Source organism: Heliconius melpomene, chromosome 7 (assembly GCF_056956725.1).
Source record: "Heliconius melpomene rosina isolate 202511_hmr_F chromosome 7, ASM5695672v1, whole genome shotgun sequence".
In the NCBI taxonomy this organism is placed as follows: domain Eukaryota; kingdom Metazoa; phylum Arthropoda; class Insecta; order Lepidoptera; family Nymphalidae; genus Heliconius; species Heliconius melpomene.
Window position 1 is genome coordinate 2,081,766 of NC_140395.1, and position 17,689 is coordinate 2,099,454.

At 32.9% G+C, this 17,689-nt stretch overlaps 1 protein-coding gene across 1 annotated transcript in view; it reads left to right on the plus strand.

The window, feature by feature from the left end:
- Positions 1-1,214: 1,214 nt before the first annotated feature.
- The window catches only part of Np (serine protease notopleural), a 29,988-nt gene continuing 13,513 nt past the window's right edge, over positions 1,215-17,689 (plus strand). The window contains exons 1-2 of the mRNA XM_085188103.1: positions 1,215-1,450; positions 12,666-12,897. Of these exons, the coding sequence (XP_085044229.1) occupies positions 12,699-12,897 (199 nt within the window). The 5' untranslated portion in view covers positions 1,215-1,450; positions 12,666-12,698. The remainder of the gene's footprint in view (positions 1,451-12,665; positions 12,898-17,689) is intronic.

Genomic DNA, 17,689 nt, shown 5'->3' on the forward strand with positions numbered 1-17,689 from the left:
ACCTATTGATTCGATAGATTTTTTTACATACAAATCACTTTATTTATGGACATTCCTTTCATCATGTGTTCCTTATTATTTATATAACCGAAATTAAAATCTTGAAATTTGTATACAAAAATCAGACACAAACGTGCGACAGGTTGTGGGTTCGATTCCCTCTCGAGGAAAAAAATAAAATATTTTCATTTCTTCGCTCTGTTGTCGAGACAAAGCGCGTCGTTGTGTTACGCCACTCAACACGCAATGCTTTCAGAATTCGGCGGAAGGAGAGCGGAGTGTCTTAACTTTATGCTCCCTCTGTAACAAGAAAAGAAATATTTACATATAATAAATATACTTATTAAATATATGTTACCTAGTTTTTAAGGTTTCTTAATATTATAACATTATATATCAACTTAACTCTGCACACGTAAGTGATTTCCGCAAAGTAACGAAGTTCATTGTTTTCATTTATTAGGATCGTAAAACACTACGGATTGGATTTATAATGTATTTATTTTTGTAAATGTATATTCTTTCTTTTTATATATATTTACTATAAAGGTCGTGGCGCAGGGGCGCAAAGTGTGACTGTAAATGGGTTGCGAGTTCAATCCCCACTCGAGAAAATGAAATATTTATTTAAATTTATATTTCCATTTCTTCGTTCTGGTGTCGAGGCAAACGGCGGCGTTGAGTTCCGGCACTCAAAACGCAATGCTTCTAGAATTTGGCGGAAAGTGGGGAGCGAAGTGTCTTAACACTAGGTTCCCTTTGCTTACCCTGCTGTCTGTGGGATACAGCGTGAAGCTGATTTATTTGATTTTTATTCTAAAAGCTTAAAGCTCTTATCAGCTACAATATCAATATTTCAAATAATAACCAAGAAATACAAGAACAAAGCTATAACATAATCATTTCGATCTATAATTATTTCGAGCTAATAAACATTATAATAGCCGTATTATTATAATTATTATAATTACACTAGAATACAACCTTATAAAACACACACACAAAGAGCCCTATCTGTAGCACAAAGGAATTCAAACTCTAATATAAAAAATAATCTATGCTCAAACATTAAAAAGCTAATTCCACAGCTTTTAACTTCATACGATAAGCTATCGCCATTCTTTCTGCAAGCTTTGGAAAAAATACACCGTAATCAGTGCAGCGAAGCGAAAAGTAACTGTTGGAAAGTATACATGACCTGAGAGGACGAAACGCCACCTCGTTCAGTGAGACCGCAGTCGCCTAGCGGTCAAGGCTTCGCGGAGGGAATTACTTATAAAATATAAATATATATAATAATATAAGAAAAAACGCGCGCGTAACTGTCAATGTCGTTTTGACAATTGAATTTTGATATAATTTTTTTTTCTAAGCAAAGGCTGCTGTTCTAAAGTTCGTTGTTAGTGTGCTGAATATAATAGGGATTGCGATTATTGGATCTTTTCGACAGGTGAATAATTTATTTTATTTATTTATTTTGTGTTTCATTATCAATTATTTTTATTTTTGGAATTTTATGTTTTATTTCTTTTTAAATTAGACGAGTACTTGTCATATACAAAAAGCTATAAAAATATACGTAATTGACCATTTAATTAAAATCCCCTATAAATTTAAAAGTAATGGTTGAAAGAGTACGCTTTTTTCATAGTTATCAGTGCTCAGGCGAGACGATCGGGAATAACGGCCCTGCAATCATAGGTTGTTGCTCTTCCTACAGCTCGTACTAAAGAAATAAAATGAACTTAATATGGAAAGGCCTAGCTTTAACCCCACATACATACACATCGAAGTGACCATAAACACTTATAAAACTTTCTTTTCAAAAGGCATTTCAATTTTCTACCGCATTTTATAATTGAATTTGCTAAGAGTTCGTTATAAAAAGTACGACGTCGTAAGTTTGTTCCGTTGTCTGAATGTAGGTCAGTGAAATGATCGAAACACGGTCCCGTATGGAATCCGACCCGGACGGCCGCGGCCGATTTTGTTGTCACCGACACTGACCGACATTCTTATATTATTCTTTTAGATTGTTTAAATTTTATTTTTGCAATATCACTACTAAGTGCTATTAAATTTATAGACAAAGTGTCAATAAATTAAGTTTAAGCAACTTTAATAGCGGTGAAAATTGGAAAATATGCTTTGCTTTTTTTTGTAATTTTAGCTTATTAATAACATAAAATTTTAAAAACACATATATAAAAATATGTACCTACATCAAAATAAAAACATATACCAAAGCTTTTTATCCTTTTTCTTTTAAAGCTATAAAACCGTCAAACTTTTTTACTATTGTTAAAGATTATTCAGCCTTGCAACGATAAGATTTTTTAAATCTCCAAACAGTATTTATGTCTCAAATGACTTACTTTTGAGATAAGCGCAAGATAAGCAGGTTCCGTCGGGGTCATTAACATTGGAGAGCCTTTGCTCGCTCGGAAACGGAAAGTTCATCTTGGCCGTTATATATCGCATTTTAATGACTACGTTATATCTTTGACATAGTGTCCTTGTTTTTTTATGACAGTGACACTGACAGCCTAATTTTTTTTGACAATGTGTAGGTACATAGACGAAGACTGTGTCAGACGACTGCAAATTTGACAACAGTAATAAATCACATTTAAATTTCGTATTAATACATGTTTTATAAATATTGGCACTCTTATAATGCATTTAAGACAATTGTAACTGTACACAATGGTTATCTGTTCATACTTTAAAAATATATTTTGTGCTATACGATGTCATTGTTCAAAAAACTAATAGATAACACACTAAGTTATATTTGACAACTCTGTGCATCAAATGTGTAAAATTTTATACAAAAAAAATTAATAAATATTAAATAGGTAAGGTTTTTTATGTCCCATCATTAATTTAGTGTTAATATTCAGACTAAAAGCTTCATTACTATTATGCATATGTAGCGTCTAGCGCTATTTTTAGCATCTAATGTCATTTCGTGGCATAAACTGGTCTTAAAACAAATTGATACATTGTTCTATGTTACATTTTAAATGATTGCCAGCTTTAAAAGCATTTTCCCGTTTTACCGTAATTAAATATGGTGTTACGTTAGTTTTATGGAAGTGCAGGTGGAAGTCAATATTAAACGGGTACTATGGTAATTTAATTTTAACGTTGTTTTGATAATGAAATTTTGTTTTCAAGTTGACTAAGTTATGTGATAAATTCTTTCAACTTGTTGTTAAGTTGAGAAACTATATATTTTCTATATATTTATATTTTCTTACAAAAAAGTAAAAACTAATAAAAATATTTTAGCAAAAATATTCAAACAAAATTAATTTACTATGATAAAAAATATATGTGAAAGTATAGGTGATGGGTTTATCGGAGATAAACATGTAAAATAATACTGTAGTACCACCCGCATTCGCTTGTGAAATAATTAGTAAATTAGTGCATAGGTGAAATTGAATTATTGAGCAAGAGAGTTTTCCCTTTAGCCATTTTCGCTCTCAGAACTGTGATGGAGGCATACAGGGCAAAAAGAAGAGAAAGATCGTGTAAAGTGGAGTGGAGTACGTTGAGTAGAAAGGCAGATCCTGGCAAAAGCCGGGATTAATGCTAAGAAGAAGAATAGTTTTCCCATTAGTTGTTTTTTTTTCTATAAGATCCTTATCCTATAGAAAAAAACCTTATATACAATAAATGTAAATAACATTTAAAATGGATCAAAATACTTAATACCTGTGCTTCTTTTTTAATTCTATTTGAAGTCTTAATTATCTGTATACTCTATATAGCTATTAACTTTGTATATTTATAGTCTGTGCAGTAAAGATACACTTTTAGCACCCATTTTCAACTTAAAGCCAATAACTGTATAATGAAGTTGTCAGTTTGCAAATTAACATACAATAGAATAAACAGCTTTTTAGATTCACATCACGGTGCAGTACGACATCGGATGCAGTGCGGAAATAAATTGGCGAAAATTAAATGTTTATAAATGAAAATTAAGAATGAAAACATAAAAAGTAAGATATAATCTTTCAAATAAAAGAATTTATAATAGTTCTCAATTCCTAATTGTAATGATAACAAAACAAAGCTTGGCGTTTAGGTGAAGGAAGTGAACACTACAGTGAAGAAATGAAAATATATATTTCTTCATTTCCTTGAGCGAGAATCGAACCCACAACCTTTCTCGTTTCGAGTAACAAGCTTGCGCCCTGCGCCACGACTGACCTCAGTGTCAAATAAAAAAATAAAACGAAACTCTAATTTAAACAGTTATCAAAAACATTAATTATTAAATTCAAGCGTAGTGATGCGACAAATTACATTTTTGAAATACTTTCATAATGTTTAATTAAAACAAGATTTAATTTATCAATTTATCAATAATACCGTTAGTATAATAGACGTTTGAGCAAGAAGGACCAGTTTGAGTCTTGCAGTGTGTCTTTCCTGTATTTTGTATTATTATATATACCTACATACACAGTGTGCTCCACTTTTGCTTAGCGATAAAAATTCTACAAAGTTTCCTTAATTACTTTGTTGTAAATTTAAATATTTAGTTAGGCTAAACTGTATAAATAAAATAAAAATATTTTTTCTTATTATATCAGTAAAGGCTGAAATTAGTGTTAACATACTCTATTCTAAATTTTCCACTTAATCACGTCTCCATAATTCGAGGGAAAGCAGTGCCCTAACACTATGTTTCCTCTGCTTTGTGCTTTCTTATTCCATTTATATATTGGAAATACGGTAAAAGCTAAAAAAACCTCTTTTATTCTGTACAGGATTAATCATACCAGCAACTTTATGGTAACTATGGTAGAGCTATAGCGTAATAGATTATTATAAAAAAATTGTAAAAAAATTACAAAAAATATAGTTCCATTTTTTTGTTAATTACTATATTTAATTATTATTATTGTATCGTGTGGGTATCGAACCCATAACATTCGCGCTTACAGTCTATAGCTCCGGCATAATTAATTTTACATTAAATAATAAAAGAAATTATCATGCGACTATTAAACTTTTTATTACTCCATATATAATGAGATCCTTTTAACTTGATGTTCAAATAGTTAATTACTTTTAGTCATAAAAGATTTTTTCTAAATTAAATTTTAAGTAAATTTTCAACATATATGGCCGTTAATATCGAAATGATGATATTTAATTCGTGATTTAATGTTAATTATAATTAAGTAATTAAAGATACGGTTTTTTTATCATCGTAAATTGTTACATTTAATTCTAATTTATGTCTTTGCCCGTTTTATGGAGCTGAAGAGGAACTTCTGGATCAAATTATTTAGGAGTTGCATAGTCCATGACGACGTCGTTGTCGTGCAATTTAAAATATTTTTTGTCTTAAAGTATGTGAAGTATAAAAGAAATGAAAATGTCAAGAAAATTGTATCTATATGACTCTATGCTATGATATCTGTGCTCATTATAATGATAAATGTCGGTGAAACGACTGACATAACTGACAGCTTTGTCAGTCTAACTACCTACGATGTACGAGTTTATAATTTAATTAGCATATTATATTATATTTAATATTTATTATGCCGGGGTCATCGTGAGGCAATGGGGAAGCACCTAATCGTAAACGCGTGTGGATTCCAGTAGACAACTAGAACTAGAGGGAATGCATTGTCTGCGCGCTTCGGAAAGACAAATAACGGCGTTGAGTTCCGTCACTCAACACACAATGTTCGAATTCTAGCAGAATGTCTTGACACTTTGTCCACTCTGCTCAGTAAAAAACAGTTTGAAGCTGCTTTTAATTATGTCGTTCCACAGTGTAGGATATTACCCTCGATTATCGCGCTCGCAAGTAATTCCTTTGCGATCGCTGACCTCCCCTCGAGTAGATATTTGTGCTCGCATTTTTTTAGGGACAAGCTGCAAATACTATTCTAGGCAAACATAAATTTTGGGTAATCGAAAAAAATATTTTTATGGGACTTCAGTACGTAACACATAATGTCTTTAAATAAGATCATAGAGAAGGAGAAGACATAACTCTATGCCCTCTAAAAATGCGGAAGCTTACATAAAATTCAGATGATTATTATAATGTTAACTTAAAATGCATTATAAAACCGCTAGCCTTGTAACGACCGTAAAATATTCAAAGAATTGTAACCACTAAAAAGGTTTAATTCAATTACACACCCTACTTAGTAATTCGATTATCTGTGCATCGACATTTTATAATCTGTGACGTTCCAAACCACCTGAATCCGTTACGACCGCTAATTGTAAACAAACTGTTAATATCTAACTGTATTTTAGATATAAGAGCAATTGATTTTATTTCACTAGCGACCTAAACGCGGCTTCGCCTGTTTTAATGTATTGTTGTATTTTAGCCATATTATATAAAGCCTGGTGTATAAACTATATCATTGTAAAGTTTCATCTAAATGAGTTTAGTCGTTTTTGCGTGAAATTGGGACAAACACCCATCTGAGCATGGCAAACTTTTATATTATTAGCAGAATAGGACAATACTTTATTTTTTTTAACTAATATGGAGTTAATACTTTTTAATTCTTTTTACCAGCCTCATGTTGTATCCCGGACACAACAGCGTAGGCAGAGGGAACCTAATGTTGAGACACTCTGTTCCCCACTATACGCCGTATTTATAATATTATAATATTTCATTTTCCTGAATGTGGAATAATACCTCAAAAATGTTAAAAATATGACTTCGTAATATTTGAGTATGATATTCTGAGCCTACCAAGCCCGTGCGAAATTTCATAAATATGTGTATGTTTGGCTGCAAAAGGTTTCAAGAAACTAAAAGTCATATCGAGATGATCCTTTATAATACTTCAACTGAGAATCGAACCCACAGTCATCGTATCGTAAAATAATCATTGTTTATCACATGGATCATTAAGCATTAGCAAATGTTCATGTAAATAATATGTGTTAAATAAAACTAAAATATATTTGAATTAGGGCTCTCTTAGCTCTTACCCAATACATTAGCCTCATCCACAATTAACTTTTGATAATGAAATAAAATAAATTATTTAAAATAAATAAACTTTTTTATTTAAATAAATTAAAAAGTAGGCAGAGGGAACCTAGTGTCAAGGCACTCGGTTCCCCACTTTCTGCCGAATACTAGGTAGGAAAACTTTTGATAATATTGTTACAATTTTTGTTGCTCTTCGACTTGAATTTACGAAGGTAATTCCTCTAAACCCAAGGTTTCTAAGGCAATAAACAAAGAATGATGACTTACCTAAAAAAGATACAATTTACGTATGTTTTTATTCATATGCATATAATTTCCTTACCGTTAGGTCACTACTAATTAAAATTGTATAGTGGTTGAAAATACAAAAACACTCACTTAGTGGGAATCGAACCCACTACCGTTGCGTTTACACGCACGCTTGAGTCCCTGCAACCACGATTTAATGTTTCTTCTAAAATTGACTTCATACTGTTTAATAGAGTCTAAATGCACGTCAGTCAGACGTGACCGACTTTGACATAGATTCTTAATTCTATGTCATAAAAAAATATTATCCTCAATTTAATGTTATCATTTTGAGCAAATCATATTTGTAAGCGATTTTGTTGAGTATATAAATAATTATGTAATAGACTATTTTGTTTAATAAATTGTATGAAATTATTTGCTTAAAATTTCAAGAATATTTTATAATTTCGGGAAACGTCCAAGCGTTAAGTTCCGCTACTCAATACGCAATGCCTCAAGAAATCAGTATGCTGTGAGGGGAACGGAAGTGTCTTGATGGGAACGGAGTGCTTATTGTGGGGTAGCATGTTTTGAAGTCGGCTGCGGGATTGGAAAGATGCTTTGACAATCTGCTGCAAGTCTCAATCACAATTTGTGGTAAATGAAAGTAGCACGACGAAGATCGTAAAATCCACGCAAATGACATAATACATAAAAAAATCAGCTTGACGCTATATCTCGTACAATGCAGGGTAGGCAGAGGGAAGCTAGTGTTAAGACACTCTGTTCCTCGTTTTCCGCCTAATTTTTCGAGCCATTACGTGTTGGGTGACGAAAGTCAACGTCAGGCTTTAATTTTGCTGCCAGAACGAAGAAAAGAAAATATATACTTTTTAGTCATATTAATTTCAATATTTAAAAAAATGTACGTCATGGCTTCACGGGTACGGCGTCTGACTGTAAACGGAATAGACGTGTGTTCGATTCCCACTCGGTCTCAACAATAGCTTTCCTCTGACTAACCTGCTATTTGCGGGATACAGCGTGAAAGTATAATTTCAATATTAAACATATAAAATTTTCTTTGCCAAATCGCAATACCCACGGAATTCGCCTTAAGCTAGCACAAATTAGTAGCATAGAGGCAAGAGGCAAGAGGCAGTAGGGTCAGCTGAAGACTAACTTTCACACATGTCCGTCTAACGGTGCGGCACACATCTACCTACTAAATTATACTACGTGTTGTATCGTCACTAGTGAAGTGAATTCTTAGGAATATCTTATGTTTATCTTTGTTTTTCATAGGTATTTAATTAGTGTCACGCTGTACCTATACCGGGTATTGCAGGGTAGCTTTAGCTGTAGTTAATAGTAGGGTAGACAGAGGGAAACTAGTGTTGAGACACTCCTCTCCCAACTTTTGAAACATCGGGTGTTGATTGAAGCTAACTTTCTATAGTTGACAATTAAAATGTTTAAGGGAATTAAAAATTATACAGCTTTCCTTTATATTGCTCTAAAAATCTTAATATCTCAGGATATTTTTTCTTTAAAATTGTAAACTAAAATAGTGTTAAATTCAGAATTGAAAGGCTTTTAGTCTCAACTACCTAGGTAACCGTACCTCTACCTATATTTTAAGTACTTACGGTTTTTTTTAAAAAAAGACGTCTCCGTAAACAAGCCACCATTAGTGTTAAAATCAACAAAAAAACCTGTACACATTCTCTTGGAAGTCACTGTGTTTTTTTTTTTTTGAAAAACATGAAAATGTAATTTGCCGAACTAAATACTTAAATTGAAAAAGCTATTTTGGTTACTTTAGAGAAAATTTAAAAACAAAACTTATACATTTTTATACAATTTATACATTTTTTTAAAAACAAGTCTGTTCCTTAGTTGTAATTTATCTGGTTTAATTGAAAATCATCTCAATATGACTTTCCGCTTATAAGAAATTTCTAGTTAAACTGAAATCTAGGCTGGACGTCCGCGTCGTCTGGTTTTTATGCCTCACGCTGTATTACGCACATAGCAAAGGTGGTAGAGGCAACCAGGCAGAGGGTGCTTAGGATCCAAGTGTCAAGACCCATTAAGATACTTCCGTTTCCCACTCACCATCTAATGCTGGAGGCATTGCGTTTTGAATGGCGGAACTCAACGCCTCGTTACCAGAGATACCACAACCTGTCACGTGTACAGTTTGCCCCGCGGTGTCCCTTAGAATTTATTGATAATAAAAATAATTATAGTACTTATTTATATTTTTATTGCAATTGTAAATTTCCTATATATCTATAAAGCTATAATAATTAAGTCTTAGACATCATAGTGTCACACTCTTTTAATTTCACTTCATATAGAGACAAAACTAAGTTTAAGATTTGAACCCAAGACCTTTCAATTTAAATTAGCTAGCAAAACTTTATCCACTCGGTATAAGTGGTTTCGATAAGATGCACACCACAGTACCGCTAGGAAAATGAGTCGACCGTTAGCAACCTTGCCGGATTGTATAAGATTATCTCAGCTTGGTCGTCGTTGTAATTGTAATTTATAGCGCTGTTGCATATAATTTTATATGGTTTCTCTTTATTAAAAAACGATGGTGGTGAGTTCGATTCTCGATTGAGAACAAATTACTTTTGATTTTCGACGTCGACTTCCGCCACTTAATGCCCAATATCTTGAAATTTGGTCGGTAAGAGTCTCGGTCTACTCTGTAACGCAAGGAAAGGCATGAAGCTACTTTTTACTAATCGGTTGTTATATAAACCGACTGTCATATTTTTAATAGCTTCACGCATATTACATAAGAGGCAGAAAGAACCTACACTCATTCTCGATGAGTGTCTAAACACTAGGTTCTTAGGTTTTCTATCAAACTAAAAGCCTTGCATATTGTTTTACCAAACGGAAAATTCTTCCCTCGAAAGAGGATCGAACCCACAACCTTCGTGTGTCAAGTATACAATTGCGCCAAGATGTCAATATAGTCTGTATTACAAATATATAGAATAATATTATATCAATGATAAGCCACCGAATATGGTAATATCTAAAAATGGTTGGAAAGTAAACAACACAGTGATGAGTCACTACATTTTTTTAATATTATCTGTTAGGTGAGTCTGTGTGTGGGTATTGTTATATTTGTACGTTATACAGTTAAACGTTTCACTTTCTTAGGGGGCGTGTGACGTCATTCTTCGTCCGTCTCTAGCCGTGTATTGAAATTATTTTTATAGATTTTATTTATTTGAACTTAATTCTCTTAACCATCTCCTTTCACTACCTGTCCCTGGTTATCCTTCTTTTCATTTCACTCCTGTTAATCATAACAACATCAAGTTTCATATATTTTCAATTAAATCGGATGCCACGGGGAGCGATGGAATCAACCGTAAAATGATTCTCTTAACCCTCAATATTATTCTACCTGTACTTTCCCATATTTTCAATTTCTCCTTATCCTCCGGCAAATTTCCTAGTGCTTGGCGTAAAGCTCATATACTTCCAATCCCTAAAATTAAAAAGCCTGAATCCTTCTCCCACTATCGCCCTATATCCATCTTACCCTTCCTGTCTAAGGTATTGGAGCGTATCGTCCATTCCCAACTATATGCCTACCTTCACAAGCATAACGTTCTCACTGAGTATCAGTCTGGCTTTCGCAAAGGTCATAGCACAGTTACTGCTCTCACCAAGGTATGTGATGATATTCGCTCCAATATAGACAGCAAACAACTGAGCATTCTTGCTCTGTTGGATTTTAGTAATGCATTTAATACGGTTGATTTCGAACTCTTATTGGCTGTTTTGCGTTCCATCAATATATCCTCCGAGGTCGTGACGTGGTTTCGTAGCTACTTGTATGATCGTCATCAATGTGTACGTGTCCTTAATGAATTTTCTTCCTTTCATCTCCTGTCTGCTGGAGTGCCGCAAGGCAGTGTCCTTTCCCCTTTATTATTTTCCATATTTATTAATACGATCACCCAATCCCTCTCATCCTCTTTCCATTTGTATGCAGACGATTTACAAGTTGACTTTAAAGTGACATTGATGAAGCTATTGTTAAACTTAATTTTAATTTGAATAAAATTTGTATCTGGTGCAAATCCTATGGGTTACATATAAATCCTATGAAATCCCAAGTTATTTTAATTGGTACTCCTGGACAATTATCTAAAATCGATTATAGCGCTTTACGTCCTATTCGCTTTGACAGTTCTATTCTTACATACAGTAATTCTGTGAAGAACCTTGGTCTCCTAATTGATAATTCATTTTCCTGGTCGGGTCAAATTGCCGAAGTTAGTAGGAGAACCTTTGCGACAATCGGCTCATTGAAGCGCTGGAAACATTTTATACCAATTAAAACCAAAATATCATTAGCCCATGCCCTTGTACTTCCTATTTTGGACTATGCAGACAGCTGTTACCCAGACGTTACGGAGGATCAGCTTAATAAGCTCGAAAGTTTACAAAATATGTGTATAAGATTTATTTTTAGCTTACGTAAGTTTGATCACGTCTCAGAATACCGTACGAAACTCAAATGGCTTACTATCAGACACCGCCGCAACTTGCACATCCTCTCACTCCTTTATTCTATCATCTATAATCCTTTCAGTCCTTCTTATCTAAAATCCCGGTTTCATTTCTTGGGCGCTGATACATCCTCTCAACTTCAACTTCGATCAAGATCTGACAACCGACTAAAGTGTCCATTTGCTCACACGCGCTTTTATGGTGAATCCTTTTCTGTGAAAGCGGTAAAACTCTGGAATATGATTCCTTCAGACATTCGTCACTCCAAATCCCTACTTATATTCAAAAGTCGTCTAACTAAGTATTTTCTTTCCTTACAATAATGATGTATTTATTTATTTGCAATATAGTATGTATGAATGTATATATGTATGTATATATGTATATATGTGTATATCTATATGTATTATGTATTGTATGTATAGGTTTTATATTTATTAAGTTTACGTAAGCTTTGCACCACATTTTGCCCTTACTCTTAGATGTATCCTATCCTTGGATTGGTTGCCTGGAAGAGATCACTTTTAGTGATAAGGCCGCCTTTGTGCATTTTATGTCCTAATACATTCATCGTAAGTAATTCTTGTAAATGTGCAATAAAGACTTTTATTATTATTATTATTATTAATATAATCTTTTTCATTATTAATTAAAAATAAAATCATTTTCGTTTACACATTTTAAATTGAAATGTCTTTAATTTTGAAATATACACCATTAAATAAGTTTATATTTCAAATCCGAAATCACTGGGTGGAACACTTGGAACACACTTTCTTGAATTTTCAATTTTTATTTCTTAATAAAGTCGAAATATTTCATAATTAATGATTTCCCAAAAATAATATCGAACTTAAATTTCCATTTTTTGTTCCAGATAAAAACAATGCACCAGAGATAACCAAACAAAATGGGCCCACCTCTGAGCGCGTGGCCTCGCAGCCACCCAAAAGTGTCGAGTGATTATACAAAGTGTTTATCACACTTGGTGGACAATATACGCACTTTAGGTCTAAATTTCACTTTCGGTTTTATATTATTACAAGTGTTATTTAATTTGAGCGCGGTGACCGCTGGCCCGGTTGTGTTGAACTTCGATTATTTGCAAGGTGAGTTAGTAATTGTTAATATTAATTTTATTAGAATATCGGGATAACCAATTAATTGTATGAAAAACATCGTGTTTATACATATATCTATTTTGTATGTGTTTATTTCTGTAGCTTCAAACTGTATCCCATACATAACAAAGTAAGCAGAACTGGGAACCTGGAGGTTGAGGAGGCTGGAGGAGGCCGCTTATTAATATTTATAAATTGTTTATAATTTTATTTTCTATTACTGAAACCATATGAAAATCTATTCAAAGTTAATAATTTTAATAGTAAGTTTGTTACGTCTTTACGCCAGAACTACTCGTCTGTATATCATGAAACTTTGTACACATATTTTTAGAAGTATTAGAAATGGCATAGGATACATTTTATTTAAAAAAATATATAAAAATAGGCGAGCAAAGCCGCGTTGAGTGTCTAGTATATCCATATATATAAATATTATGGTTGAAAGTAAAAATTAAACGTAACCTCATATTGTTTTGTCAAAATATTTTCACTATTTCACAAATTCTCCAACAAAATGTACATAATAATAGACGATTCGTTCCGCGAAGACCGACATTTTAGTAACTTTACTAAATTCACTTACACTTTTTACTCGACTACAAAGCAAAAAAAAGTAGTATTAAAAATATTAAAGATTTATTTATTTGTTTTTAAAGATACATTGGTTTATAACGTCGACGGCGCACTAGGTTGAGATACTCATACTGTCTTACTATATAGATCTTAGAGTAATAGTCCTCAAAATTTCAGCTTTGCTTAAATGACGTAGGTCGTGGGTCTGGGGGCTCGGGGATCTTGGGCTATTACAGGTTTTATAAAATAATGAAAATCTGCAACAGGCTCTGCTTACATACCATTATCTCATAGATTTTGATTTAAAAAAAAAAGATTCCTATTTGATAAAAAGAAATTATAGACCAAATAACAGACGATTTACAGTTAATTACATTTAAATAATAATAAAAGAGACCATTAATTTAAACTTACCTGTTTGCCTGTCTCTCTCTGTAGGTTTTCCCCACTTTCACTTCCTTTCGCATGTAGGCCGCCTGTGTCATCTTGTATTGACAGACGCCATTTGCTTAGTGTTTGTTGGTTATTTTTTTTTACCTCACTTCGAAATTAAATTTTTAATCAATACGAGCATCTTTTTTTAGTTTCACGCTTTTCCCGCATAGCGTGATAGATAGAGGAAGCCTTATGGTACTCCATTCCTCACCGCGTGTTCTCAGGCAAGACTCTACGCCGCATTTCCAAAGAATTTTAAAAACTGCATAATAATAATTAATCTCATTATTATATAGTTCTACATTTTTCCCACGAATGGAAATCAAACTCACAACCATCACTTGTTCTTTCAAACATTTTTAGACGGAGCCACTATAAAAATGTACGAGTAGGTACTACTCATATTTTGCAATATCAGAAAAAAATATTATAAAATCAAGTTACCGAATACGATAATTTCTCAAAATGGTTGGAAAGTAAATGATATAGTGATGAGTCACTACATTTTTTATTATCTTTTATATAATAATGCATTTTTTAAATATCACTATAGTGTCGAAGCACAGCACGGCGTCAATACCGCCACTCAAAACACAATGCCTCTATAATTCGTCGGAAAATGAGGAAGGAAGTATCTTAGCACTAGGTTCCCTCTGCCTACCCTTCTGTGTGCGGGATACAGCGTGAATCTAATTTACTTTGATTTATTTTTAAAATATTTGATTGTCATTGTAGAAAGGACCCAATATCCTATTAATTATTTTTTTCTATTCACAAAAATATTAGTACTGGAAACAAAGCGGTAGTAATAACTACCCTAAATATTACGTTATCAACCTGCTGCTGAGGTGCCAATCCACAAACCATGGCCAACTTATTCTTCTGTCCCAAAGGTCCATTCACCTCTTTGTACCTAACAGATACTGCTGTCAACGTAGGTAAATACTGGCAAAATACAATAAGTTTTTTGGTAGCATAATTCCATAATAACATTATGGAATAAGTAAAAAAACGCATTGTTAATCCCGTCAAACAAACAAATGTCTCAAAAATAAGTAGGAAAATTTGGAGCGAAGCGTCTTAACGCCAGATGTCTGTACCCTACTTGGCTGGCAAAAGCGTGAAATCGCTTTTTTTTAATAGCATAATAATTAAAGTTCCATAAGAAATTCTCATAGCGCCTGCTATAGTTAATTGTAGGTGACAACTATGTCAGTATTAGTTTTAGAAATAATGAAATACATATATTTGTATTAATTCTTGGTAAATATTTGGAAAAAGTAGGGCGCAAATACTAACGTACAAACATACCTACATAATATTTGGGAGGGCGTTGACATTTTGTTCTACATTTTTACTTCGGACTTCTTAGTTATCTACGGAAAGATATATTAAAATTAGAGCCCATTGTGGCGTGGTGGCTTATTCTGAAGGTAGTTGGTTCAATTCCTACTATGATTGATGTAGTAAATTATAACAGTAGATGTTATTATTATCATTTAGAAACGAATCTCAATCCAATTTAGTAAATTCTTATTTGTTAAATAATATTATTTTTGTAATTAAAGCGTACTTGGTAGAAAAGTTACCTACCTATGTAGACACTTATAAGATATCTTAAAAACATATCTCAATAAGTAACGGCTTCTTCGCTCTGGCAACGAGACAAAAGCGCGGCGTTAAGTTCCGCCACTGTAAAGTGGGGAACATTAAATTTCCTCTACCTACCCTGCTATATGCGTGAAGAAAGAAAGAAAAATAGGCGTCGGTAGACAGCTTCCACCCGCTGTCCCAAGCAGGCTGTTCGGATACATCTAAAAAAAATGTACACAATTTATTTCAAAGTATGCAAAATGCATATGAAAAAAAAAACGATAATTTCCAACATATTATGAATCATTGATTCACTAATCAACATAAATAATATTATTTATGTATTTATATAAGATATCCTGACGCACAGTTATTATGTAAATATCTTGTTTAAAATATTAGTCATGTTAGGTGAGGCTGTGAAAGTAGGATATCGTATTTTATAAATTGTCTAAGCTTATTGCGTATATATTTTCCTTTTAAATGTCATTAAAATTCTTGCATGCATTTACATGCAAATGAGGCCAGTCGTGGCGCAGGGGCACAGGTTACTGCGCTCTGGCGTCGAGACAAACAGCGGCGTTTAGTTCCGCCATTCAACAAGCTGGAATGGAAAAAAAATGGAAAATGAAGTCTTAAAGCTAACTCATTTCCTTTGAGCGGGCATCGAACTGACATTAATACTTGTATAGCCAGACACTATTCCACTGTGCTGCCAATCGATAAAATTTTAACGAAACAATAGTACAAAATTTATAGGTACTGTGTGTGTACCGGTATCCTTAGTGTACTTAGAAACTATTACAAGGAGCAGCCGTAATAAATACGTAACGAATAACTCTTAAGAGACATTTTGTTTCTACAATTTCTTTTAAAAATTACCGATTGCTTGTATTTTTTTTCTTATATTAGATTAATTCGGACATATTTTATCTTTTTCGGAACTTAACAGTGTGTTACACCCTTGGTAAATGGATCTAGAATAAAAAGAATATTTCATATCAAACTAATAAGTAGTTCCTGAGATTAGCGCGTTCAATCAAACAAACTGTAAAAGGGGTCAAAAGGGTTCAGTTTTATTATATCTATATATATAATCAGATATACACACCTAATAAATATATTTCCAGTTTCAATATCTGTACCAAATATTTCTTTTTATCTTTATCTCTTTACAATATGTAAGTACGGGTGACCAAAATGTCTCCCAAAGACTGGTTTAACGGTACAAGGCGTTTTCAATGTGTTAATGTGTTTAGCATGTATTTGCAGGTTTTTTTTATTACTTTAAATAAAAATTTGAAGCTTTCCGTGTGAAAGATATTTCGAATAACAAAGCCTAATACGATCTCGTCTGGCTATCTATCTGGTCTCGTAAATGCATCGGTTGTGAGTTCTATTCCCAATTGGGGCTGTTCTTATTTCCTCGTTCTGGTAAAAAAAAACGCGGCGTTCATTTCCGCCACTCAACACGCAATTTCTCGGAAATTAGGGGATGCATGAGGAACAGAGTTACTTAATACTAGGTTCCCTCTAACTTTGAAACATGCTGGATACAGCTGAAGCTTAAAAACAGAATGAACAAACGACCAAGAGGTTATACGGAATCTATCCCTCCATCTCAATTTACACCTACTCTTTTACGATACTGTATCCTAAAAGAGAACAATATTTGTGTAATAAAAAACATTGTTTACCAAATAAATGGAAGTGCACAAAATAATTTTCCAATTCTGTTTCACACGAGCTGGAACCTGATAAAGAATTCGTAAATTTATTTACCGTTAAACAGGTTTTTTTCAATATAATTTAAAATATTTAAGTGACACTATAATTACATACCAACATTATGTAGGTATTCATTTTGTTATCTTTTTGTACAAAAAAATATAAATTGTAGAATTTAAGAGGCCACCATGGGGCTACCTTGTGGGACAGCGTTTGAAGCCACAGTCGTCGCGTTTCTGGAAACAAAGTACATTTCCATTTACTAATCCCTATAGGATATAGCAGAGGTGACTTCCACTAAATACACAACGTTTCAAATTTAGGCGTAAAGCGGAGAACGCAGTGTTGTCATTTAAAAAATATATTTTTTTTTTCATTTCTAAGGACTAATTTAAAATCTAAAGTAAGCAAACGAAAAAGATTCTATTCTAAAAATTGTTGTTATATT